This window comes from Lynx canadensis, chromosome E3, assembly GCF_007474595.2.
Source record: "Lynx canadensis isolate LIC74 chromosome E3, mLynCan4.pri.v2, whole genome shotgun sequence".
Lineage (NCBI taxonomy): Eukaryota > Metazoa > Chordata > Mammalia > Carnivora > Felidae > Lynx > Lynx canadensis.
The window spans coordinates 40,357,370-40,367,667 of record NC_044318.1 but is presented as its reverse complement, the minus strand read 5'-3'; the positions used below and the strand labels follow the sequence as shown (position 1 = coordinate 40,367,667).

Sequence of the window (10,298 nt, the reverse complement as noted above, 5' to 3'; positions counted from 1 at the left end):
CCTCCTCTAAACTTGATCTGCAAAGACCCTATTTATAGATAAGGTCCCATTCTGACATTCGAGGGAGACATGAATTCCGGGGGGGCCATTCTGCCCAGGACACTGCTCCGGAGAGTTTGCGGTGGTTTTCCCAACTGGCACAGAACAGTGAGGTCCAGATGCCATGAGACATGGAGGAAGGTCCCTGTAGGTGGTTGGAGGGTCCTTTCTGGAGCCCAGGAGGTGTGGGCAGGGCCCTGAAGCTCAGGAATCTCGAGCTTGAAAGTTGTTCTTCGTGCAGAGAAAATCAGTGTTCCCAAGGCAGGAACAGCCACACCCGCGGGCGCCCCCCCTGAGGGCACACTCGTGCGCTACTCCAGGTCCCTCTGTCACCACACCTCTGCTTCCTGGTGCTGCTCCCAGGGGCACCCGCCTCCTCCCCACCCCCACTCTGGCTGCCCCCAAACCTGGCTCTCCTGTAGGCACTCATCAAATGCTGCCTCCTCCGAGGAGCCCTCCTGGCCTGACACTCCTGGCCCCCTGCTCCCTGCATGGCCCATCTGCTTCCCCGCGGGGGCGGGGGGGGGGGTGTCCTCCTCTCTTCCCCAAGGCAGGGTGGGCACCTGGGCCTACCCAGGCTGGGACACGGACCTCCTACCCCACCGGGGGCCTGGAAAACGGGCTCAGCTTCCCCTGAGGTGGGGCTGGGCTGCCCAGGCGGCCGGAGCCCTGACCTACCTCCATCAGTGACCGGTCCTGCTGTGACACGCGCAGCACGTGCAGGTTTCCGATGAGCGGCAGTGGGCGTGGCCCAGGGGGCCAGCGAGGGGCTGGGGAGGGGGTGCGGGTGTGGGCTCGGAGCAGCCCCCAGAGCCCCGCGAGCAGCAGGGCCATGAGGACGGCGGGCGGCGAGGCCCCAGCTCCCCTTGACAGGAGGCATGGGCGGGGACGAGAGGGGGCCGCGTGGAACCCAGAAGCCCCCACCCGGCCTGGGCATCGAGTGGGGGCAGTACAAGGAGCAGCCGCAGAGGAGGCAGAGGAGATGGGAACGCAGGCCGGGAGGCGAGGGTCCCTCCCGACGCCACCCACACGGGTGTGGGTCAGCGGGAGGGACGGTGGGAGCATCTGCCAGAATCAGCAGCCCCTTGGCTCGGGGATTCTGGTTCTAGGAACTGATTTTACAGCACAAAGAAACGCGCACCCAGGATGTTTTTGACCCAGAGACAGTGCAACAGAGAGGAGACGAGGCAGCGGTCCCAGAGGAGGAGGCTGCTGTCTGATCCCGCCACGCTGTCACTTTACAAATAAGGAGCAACTGAACAGAGGGAGGGAGACAGGGCAGGAGGAGACAGGACGTCCGCCTTCTGGAAGTTGGCCAAGGCGAGGGCTTCCTGGCTGTCTACGGGTCTCAGCTCCGCACAGGAGCTGTTTGCTACATTAATAAATGAAAGCGTCAACACAACCGAAAAAGGCACACGATGACGGTGCGTGCCGGAGTGTTTCTGGAAGGATGCATGAGAGAGGGGCTCTGTGGGCGCCCCGCGGGTCCGACTCCCCGGCTGGGGCACGTGCATTGTCTGTTTCAATGGAAAAGTATCCAAAGAAACACCTTAGCAGAAAGCCTTCTGGAGCTGGGGTGCCTTGATGGGGGAGGGAAGGGCCCACGGACGTGCAACCTCCAGTCTCTGCAGGGGCGGGTCTCCAGGTGAGACCACCCTGGGCGGGGGCTGGCGACGAGGGACGGCCGCCCACACCACCGTGGGACTTCTGGGCCCGCCCGCCACAGCGTGTTTCTGATGTTTTCAACACCCGGCTGTGGGTGGCTTTGCGCAGCCCCAGGACTCACATTGGTTCGAGCGTGGGGCCCCTGGGGACCTGAGCAGGACCCTGCCGTGGCGGGGTGGGGGGGGGGGGAGCGGGCAGAGACGCAGATATGCTGGGACATTCTGCCGGGCACCCCCAGCTTCCTCTTTCCGGGGCCTGGATGTAAGGGAGCCCTCGACACTCACGTTGCCTGGAAAAATTCAAGGCCAAGCACCCAGTTCCACCCTTGTGAACCGGATTTGACTCTGTTGACCAGGGGCTCCAGCCTCGCAGGCCGGGCTCTAAGAAGCTCCGGGTGCCCAGCTGGCCTCCCCTGAGCTCACCCCACGCACAGGGGCCTGCCTGCCACATCCTGTGGTCACATGCCCCTGGCTGGGTCCACGCTAAACCCCAGAAAACACCACGCGGTCAGGATGCCCACAGGGCTGGGGCTCATTCCCAAGTCTGAGCCCCTCACCACCACACCCCACCGCCCCCCCCCCCAGCAGCCGGCCAATCAGAGTGGTGGATCCCCATCCCCCCAGCAGCCGGCCAATCAGAGTGGTGGACTCCCCCCCCCCCAGGAGCCGGCCAATCAGAGTGGTGGAGCTCCAGCCCCTCTTCCCCTTCTGAGAAGCGGGGGTGACCTCCTCGGCGGTCGGGAGGAGCTCAGAGGTCTTGCAGGTAAAACGCCAAAAACCGACGGTGCGTGGGCGGCTCAGTCAGTTGGGCGACAGACTTCGGCTCAGGTCATGATCTCCCAGGTCATGAGTTCGAGCCCCGTGTAGGGCTCTGTGCTGACAGCTCGGAGCCTGGAGCCTGCTTCGGATTCGGTGTTTCCCTCTCTCTCTGCCCCTCCCCTGCTCACGCTTTGTGTCTCTCTGTCTCAAAAATAAACATTAAAACAAAACAAAAAAAAAAACCCGCCAGAAACGGCCGAGTATAGACCCCCTGTAGGCAGTGCCCCCAGCCTTCCCTGCAGGGGCCCGGCCTGCTCCACAGGGCCCGGGGAGGTGGCACCCAGGTGGCTCACAGGAGCCCAGGCCTCAGCAACCTGAAAGAGGAGGCCACGGAGGATGGAGCCCCCACCCCCAGGGACCCCAAGTTCCCACCTCCTGCGTTTCCAGCCACGGATCTCCAGCCTCACGCCCCCGCCCAGCTCCTTGCTGGCACGGGGCCTCTGGGCTTTGCACATGCTGTTCCCTCTGCTGGAGTGCCCCGCCGCTTGGCGACTTGACTCTGGTCCCAATACCTCAGAAGTTTGCAGTGGCACGGCCACTGCCACGTGGGTCTCTTCCACTGGACTTGGGGGCCCTGTTTGGATCCCTGACCACCGATTTCTGCGGCCCCAGCTGCCGGCTGAGCCTGTAGCACACACACACACTCCGGAAACGCTTGTGGAATTAATTCAGTGGACGGTCCCGGGCAGAGAGGAGCCCCAGCCGAAGCACCTAGCAGCGGCCTTGGTACCGGGCACTCAGCCCAGATGACCCAGAGACGCAGCCGCTGGAGAACCATCCTCCCTCACGGAAGCCCCACAGCTGTGCGACAGGGCAGCCCGCCCGAAAGCCAGCGAGCACCCCGTCACGGGACGTGTGCAAATTGAGGCTGGAAGCAGGTACGGGCCTACGGGCTGCTTCGGCTCCGGGAGTGTGGAGGGGCGTGGACGGTACCCCGGGAGACAGGCCCCGCAGCGAGGGGCCCGGCGTGGGGCTGGGGTTCCAACTCGTCATGTTGGGGCAGGAGGTGTGGAGCAGGCCCAGCCACTTCTGATGCCAACGGCCCTCCCACCCCTCGCGGCTCGTTCCCCGGCGGGGCCTCCTTCCCTCCCAGCAGGGGCGCCGGGGTTAAGGAGCCCAGAGTTCATGCAGCACAGACACACGGGGGCTCCTAAGCCTGGCCGGCCGTCACCCACTCTGCCCCTGCCCCGCCCTGCATAGACCAGTGCCTCCTGCCCCAGGTGACAGGAGCAGGTTGTCACCAGGGAAAGCCTGCCATCTGAGACACGGCAGGGGGCCCTCTGGCAGCCTCTGAAGGCCCTGGGGTTTGAGGCGTTTGCTGTGCGGACCTTCGAGAGCCGTCCGCGGGGTCTCCACAGACCTCCTACCCCATGGGTCCTGTCGAGGGAGGCTCAGAGCTCCCCTCAGAGCTCGGGCCCAGCTCCCAAAGCCCCACAAGCCCCAGTTCCGAAGGGGAGACCGAGGCAGGAAGCAGAGGCCGGTGGGAGGGGCACAGTGGCCACCACGGCGTGTTCTCTCCAGCAGGCAAGGGACGGAGACGCCTTAAGCACAAGGTCTGGACGGCGGCCCCCCAGACGGCCCCTGGCGTCCTGGCTCCCTGCCACAGACGCGACCCCACATTCCGCGCACGCCTGTCACTTTAAGCTGCCTGGCTGTCCCCGGTGAACCGCTCGGTCCACATTCTCTGGGTGGAGGGGCGAGGTCCCGGCACGCCCTCCCCCTGCCCGACAGCCTATAAGGCACAAGGTGGGGGAGCTGGGGCCTCGCCGCCCGCCGTCCTCATGGCCCTGCTGCTCGCGGGGCTCCTGCTGCTCCTGGGGCTCTGGGGGCTGCTCCGAGCCCACACCCGCACCCCCTCCCCAGCCCCTCGCTGGCCCCCTGGGCCACGCCCACTGCCGCTCATCGGAAACCTGCACGTGCTGCGCGTGTCACAGCAGGACCGGTCACTGATGGAGGTAGGTCAGGGCTCCGGCCGCCTGGGCAGCCCAGCCCCACCTCAGGGGAAGCTGAGCCCGTTTTCCAGGCCCCCGGTGGGGTAGGAGGTCCGTGTCCCAGCCTGGGTAGGCCCAGGTGCCCACCCTGCCTTGGGGAAGAGAGGAGGACACCCCCCCCCCCCGCCCCCGCGGGGAAGCAGATGGGCCATGCAGGGAGCAGGGGGCCAGGAGTGTCAGGCCAGGAGGGCTCCTCGGAGGAGGCAGCATTTGATGAGTGCCTACAGGAGAGCCAGGTTTGGGGGCAGCCAGAGTGGGGGTGGGGAGGAGGCGGGTGCCCCTGGGAGCAGCACCAGGAAGCAGAGGTGTGGTGACAGAGGGACCTGGAGTAGCGCACGAGTGTGCCCTCAGGGGGGGCGCCCGCGGGTGTGGCTGTTCCCACCCTGGGCTGGAGGCTGGACAGTCCTGGCCCCAGGTCGCCGGCCGGCTGCCCTGCCCTGCAGCCAGGAGACGGATGGCCCGGCGCCCGCCCGACCAGGGCTATCCAGCCACTCCTGGGCCGCTTACGGCTCCCACGACCACCCTCCCTGCTTCCCCAGAAATGCAGCTACTTCCAGAAACCTCCTAGTGGCTGCCTGGCGGCCCCCCAGGCCCTGGATGTGGGAGGAGAAGAGGGGGCTGCGGGCCTGGCCCCTCGGGGGCACCTCTCCAGGAAGCACCCTGGGCCCCCGAGTCGCGGGCTGTGCCCAGCGCTGGGCCCGTAGGCCACACTCCGGCATGCGGGGAGCAGAGCGGGTGTGGACGGGAAGGGCGGGCCTCTCTGTCCCTCAGTGTGTGTGACTGGCCGCAACTCACTTGTTGCCTCTGGGCCTCAGTTTCCCCATCTGTAAAGGCACAGAAGGGCAGTGGCCCCAGGCGGCGGCCTTGGAGGCCAGCCTTAGCCACGTGTTGTCGTTCTGTGCCCCGGGGGTCAGCGTGGGGGAAACTGAGCGGTCGAGGCCACCCGGGCACTGCTCCCATCCATCTGGGTTTCAGTGCTAGGGGTGCCTGGGCAGGGGCGGGGCCTCTGGGGGTCAAGCTCGGGAGGCCGCCCCGCAGACAGCCCCTCCTACCAATGGCAGCCCCCTCCCCTGCCTTCCCGGAATGGATGGGGAGGGGCCGTGGGCCAGCACACCTCCTGCTTTTTTGGCTCCTGGACCTTTATTCCGCCTGCTCTCCACCGGCCCAGTTCCCACAGGCCCCGCCTAGGCCACCCATGGCTCTGAGTCCCCCTGAGCCCGCCCCGCACAGGTGCAGCCTTGGGCGGGGGGTGGGGGGGGGGCGCTGGCTGATTCCTGCCCGTCCCCACCAGCTTTCGGAACGGTACGGGCCGGTGTTCACTGTGCACTTGGGGCTCCAGAAGACGGTGGTGCTGGCCGGCTACGAGGCCGTGAGGGAGGCCCTGGTGGGCACTGGGTCAAAGCTGGCCGACCGACCCCCCGTCGCCGTCTTCCAGCTCATCCAGGGCGGTGGGGGTAGGTGTGCCATGTGGGGTGCGGAGGGGGCGGAGGCCGGCGGAGCACGGGAGTCCCCGGACCCCGGGGCGGGGGTCTGCGTCTCTGAGCCGCGGGAGACAGTGTGCCCAGCGTGGCTCCCGGGGAGGGACACGGTGTCCACGGGGCAGGAGACCAGCATGCACCGAGAGGGGACGAGGCTCGCCAAGGCCAGCTCTTGGCAGAAGGGGCTCGGGCACGGGGGTGAGGCCCCCGACGTCGGGTCTGCCCCATCTGCTCCCTGCCTGCGTCACTCAGCGGCGACTTGCCCGGCCCGCAGGAATCTTCTTCTCATCGGGGGCACGCTGGAGGGCCGCCCGCCAGTTCACTGTGCGCACCCTCCATGACCTGGGCGTGGGGAGGGGACCCATGGTCGACAAGATCCTGCAGGAGCTGAGGTGCCTCATGGGGCAGCTGGACAGCTACGGAGGTGAGTGGGGGCCGGGCACCCCCCGGTGGGGGTCCCTCACCCCCTGAGGCCCGTGTCCCTCCCACTCCAGGCCGGCCCTTCCCCCTGGCCCTGCTCGGCTGGGCCCCCTCCAACATCACCTTCACACTCCTCTTCGGCCGGCGCTTCGACTACCAGGATCCCATGTTCGTGTCCCTGCTGAGGCTTATCGATGACGTCATGGTCCTCTTGGGGACCCCCAGCCTGCAGGTGAGAGGCGGCTGCTCCCGGCCTCGGCTGGGGGTCAGGGAGCTGAGCATTTCTTCCCTGGACGTGGGGCTCGATGTCCCCCTGTCCCCCAGCCCTTCCGGCCAGGGACGATCCACCCAGTATCGGTCCTCCACAGCGCCACAGAAGTCACGCGAACTGGCCCTCTGGTTTTCCCGACTCCCAGGGGCGTGGGCATCGCACTCTTTTCCAAAACGTGAAACGTTCACCGTCGCGGCAATTTCAGCGCTAGGCGCTAAGCGCACGCATCTAGGTGTGGGGCACAGATTTAGAGGGATGCCACAGCGCCGCCGGGTCTCTTCCTCCCAATCTCTCATGGACCCGCGGCCACGGGCGCGAGGCAGGGGCTGAGCACAGTCTCCAGTCCTCCCGCTTCCTTCCTAGGAGCCCCTGCCGTCCGCTGGGCGGGAGGATCTGGCCTCCTCGCGGAAGCCCCGGGAGGACGGAGACCAGGGGGGCGGGAGTGGAATGTTCCGGGCCTCCCCACCCCGTGTGCCGGCTCCTCACTGGGCAATTCGATCCAGGGATCGCTCACGTCCTGGGGGTGCACAGTGATGCGAGCGCAGCCAGGAGAGCCGTGGACAGCTGCCGAGGCCCCACCTGGTGCGGGACACGCGCTGGCTGGTCAGACACTCCGTGGCCTCCCTCCCACAGTGGCTCGGCTGGAGCTCTGAAGTTTGCAAATTCTCTGTCCCGATGACTGGCAGCACAGGCGACCCTCTCCCCCTTCTCTGTCCTACGGCTTTGGTGGCCGGAGGGCGGGGCGTGATTACAGCCGCCCCGCGTCAGGGAAGCCACCCGTCAAGGCGCGTCACCTGCCGTCCGGTCCCGGGACAGAGAGTTTTGTGGGAGCCCAGGCTGCGGTCCCAGCAGCAGTGCGAGCCGGTGCCCTCTTGTGGCCACGGGCAGTCCCCCACCCCGCAGGTCCGCCTGGAGTCCCGGGGCAGCACCTGGGAACCCGCACAGGTGCACACACCTGCTGGGGGGCGCGGGGCCCGCGGTGGGGACGGCATCCTGATCCCCCCTTCCCCGGCGGTCTCGCTCTCTGCCTTCAGCTGTTCAACATCTACCCCCGGCTCGGGGCTCTCCTCCAGCTGCACCGGCCTGTCCTTCGGAAGATAGAGGAGGTGCGAGCCATCCTGAGGACCCTCCTGGAGACGCGGCGGCCCCCCGCGCCCGGGGTGGGCCCCGTGCAGAGCTACATGGACGCCCTGATCCAGCAGGGCCAGGTGTGGGCGGGACGCACCCTCCCGCCTCAGAGGCCTGCGGGCATTTGGGGGCCCCACCCCAGGAGGAGCGGGGCTGGCCCTGCGCCACCTCCCCCTTCTCCTAGCTGGGGGCCGCTCTCGGCCTCGGTCTCCCCATCTGTGAAACGGGGCATTTGCAGTGCCTGCCTCAGGGGTGGCAGCAAAGATGTGCCGAGCCCAGAACGTAGCAGGTGCCCTGCTAACCTGGCTCCTTCCTTCCATTCCTTTCTTGAGCCTGGAGCTGGCGGGGGGGGGGGGGGCGGGCGGGCGGGGCGGGGGGGGGTGGGTCCGTGGCGCCCAGCCGCCGGCCGAGTCCTCTCCAACCCACTCTGCAGGGGAAAGACCCCCACGGCCTGTTTGCCGAGGCCGACATGGTGGCCTGTGTTCTCGACATGGTCATGGCCGGCACAGAGACCACCTCCGCCACGCTGCAGTGGGCCGCCCTCCTGATGAGCACGCACCCGAGTGTGCAAGGTGAGCCCCCAGCCTCCCTTTCCAGCACGCGTCGGTGGGCGGGGTCCCCCAGGGCCCGGGGGGGCCGGGGCTCGCGGGGACGCGGGCGCCCACCTTCTCGCCCGCAGGCCGGGTGCAGGAGGAGTTGGACCGGGTGCTGGGGCCCGGGCGCCCCCCCCGGCTGGAGGACCAGCGGTCACTGCCCTACACCAGCGCCGTGCTGCACGAGGTCCAGCGCTCCATTACTCTCCTGCCCCACGTGCCGCGGTGCATGGCGGCTGACACCCAGCTGGGCGGCTACCTGCTCCCCAAGGTGGGCCCCCCTCCTGGCCCCCGACACGATGGGCAGGGCTCCCCTCCCCCTTTCTGCTCTCGTCGTCGGGCTGGGCCCAGCTGGGTCTCGCGGGGCACGCCCCCGGGGGGAGGGGGCGCCGGGCCCAGCCCACCTGCCGCCCCACCCACAGGGCACACCCGTAATCCCTCTGCTGAGCTCGGTGCTCCTGGACAAGACGCAGTGGGAGACCCCTCGCCAGTTCAACCCGGGTCACTTCCTGGACGCCGACGGGCGCTTTGTGAAGCGGGCAGCCTTCCTGCCTTTCTCTGCAGGTACCCCCAGCTCGCGGGCAGGGGCGGCACGGGGTCCCTCACCCCCAAGGAGCCTGCTCACCAGGGACCTCGGAAGCTCAGGCCCCCGGGCCTCCCACTGCCCACGGCCTCCAGCACCCCATCCCTTCCCCTCGGAGCTGGCCCGCACCTTGCTCTCGGGTCCCCACCTCTCCAGGGGACCGGCCAGCCCCCCTGGCACAGCCCTGCAAAGGGCAGGCTGGTAGCCCTGTGCCTCGGTTTCCCTCGCAGGCCGCCGCGTCTGCGTGGGGGAGAGCCTGGCCAGGTCGGAGCTGTTTCTGCTGTTCGCCGGCCTCCTCCACAGGTACCGCCTGCTGCCCCCACCGGGCCTCAGCCCTGGCGCCCTGGACACCACGCCCGCCCCGGCCTTCACCATGCGGCCGCCGGCACAGGCCCTCCGCGCGGTGCCCAGACACGGGGGCTCTGCCCAAGCAGACCCGGGGAGGGTCTGAGTCACTCTCCCAGGTCCTGGCTCGGGGTGCGTTGTGGATGACGGAGGCCGGACAAATGGGTGGAGAGCCCTCACTGTGCCCCTTGCCGGGCTCTTTGCCGTGGCCCCCGGAACCCCACACCTGGGCCCCATCGTGCTCTTTCGGGGGCCCAGCCCCCTGCCAAGCTCCCTTGCCCCGAGGCATCTCTACCACTCCTCCTCCTGTCTCCCCGGGGCAGCCGGGCTCCCTCCCCACCCTCCGCCCCCAGACCCCTTGGGCGGCAGCGCTGCCTCGTTCTGCACTCAGGTCCCCCCCAAACCTCAGGGTGCCTCCCGTTCCCCAGTGGAGAAGTGCCCCCTTCCCGCACCCCACGCCTCCCGGGCTCCCGATGCCTCCTCTCCCCACCCACCTACCCTTCACGCTGCCCCCATCAGGTTCCCCTCGGGGCCACTTGCTCTTGGGGTGCGGGGAGGCGGCAGGTGGCAGGGTGACAGCCACCTAGAGGCCGGCCTCAGACCCGCGTTCCCAGCTTGCTCTGTGCTGGGTCTCCCGCAGACCCCACTTTGTTCTTGGGGCTCCTGGGGGGCCGTATCCAGGAGGCGCTCTGCCCTTGGAGCCAGGACCCTGAGCCCTGGGACATGGGCCAATCGAGGGTCAGCTGCTACCAGAGGCTTGGGTGGGAAGGGGAGCAGGGAGGACGCGGGCCCCCCCCCGAGCCAGTCAGCCTCATACCCGAAGCCCAGCTCCCCGCCCAAGATGTATGGTAACTCCTAGGGCAGCGATCTGTTGCTGACCGGGGACACCAGGTCAGGGGGGCCGAGTGGGGGGCTCTCCAGCCTGTGTCCATGGGACACACTTTCCACGCACCCGAAATTCAGTGAT

At 68.1% G+C, this 10,298-nt stretch overlaps 1 protein-coding gene across 1 annotated transcript; it reads left to right on the top strand.

Annotated features, from left to right (window-relative positions):
• The first annotated feature begins 4,303 nt into the window (after nt 1–4,303).
• LOC115503931 (cytochrome P450 2W1) lies at nt 4,304–9,437 on the top strand. The gene is made up of 9 exons (XM_030300481.1): nt 4,304–4,477; nt 5,805–5,967; nt 6,266–6,415; nt 6,486–6,643; nt 7,717–7,890; nt 8,244–8,382; nt 8,490–8,674; nt 8,826–8,967; nt 9,217–9,437. The coding sequence occupies exons 1-9, from the start codon at nt 4,304–4,306 to the stop codon at nt 9,435–9,437; spliced, it is 1,506 nt and encodes a 501-aa protein (XP_030156341.1).
• Nucleotides 9,438–10,298: the final 861 nt, after the last annotated feature.

Excerpts from the sequence above, each read along its gene's own strand:
- LOC115503931 (XM_030300481.1), top strand. The coding sequence starts at position 4,304 with ATGGCCCTGCTGCTCGCGGGGCTCCTGCTGCTCCTGGGGCTCTGGGGG. Across the intron at positions 5,968-6,265 it reads GCTCATCCAGGGCGGTGGGG|GAATCTTCTTCTCATCGGGG; the intron begins GTAGGTGTGCCA and ends CCCGGCCCGCAG. Across the intron at positions 8,968-9,216 it reads CTTCCTGCCTTTCTCTGCAG|GCCGCCGCGTCTGCGTGGGG; the intron begins GTACCCCCAGCT and ends TTTCCCTCGCAG.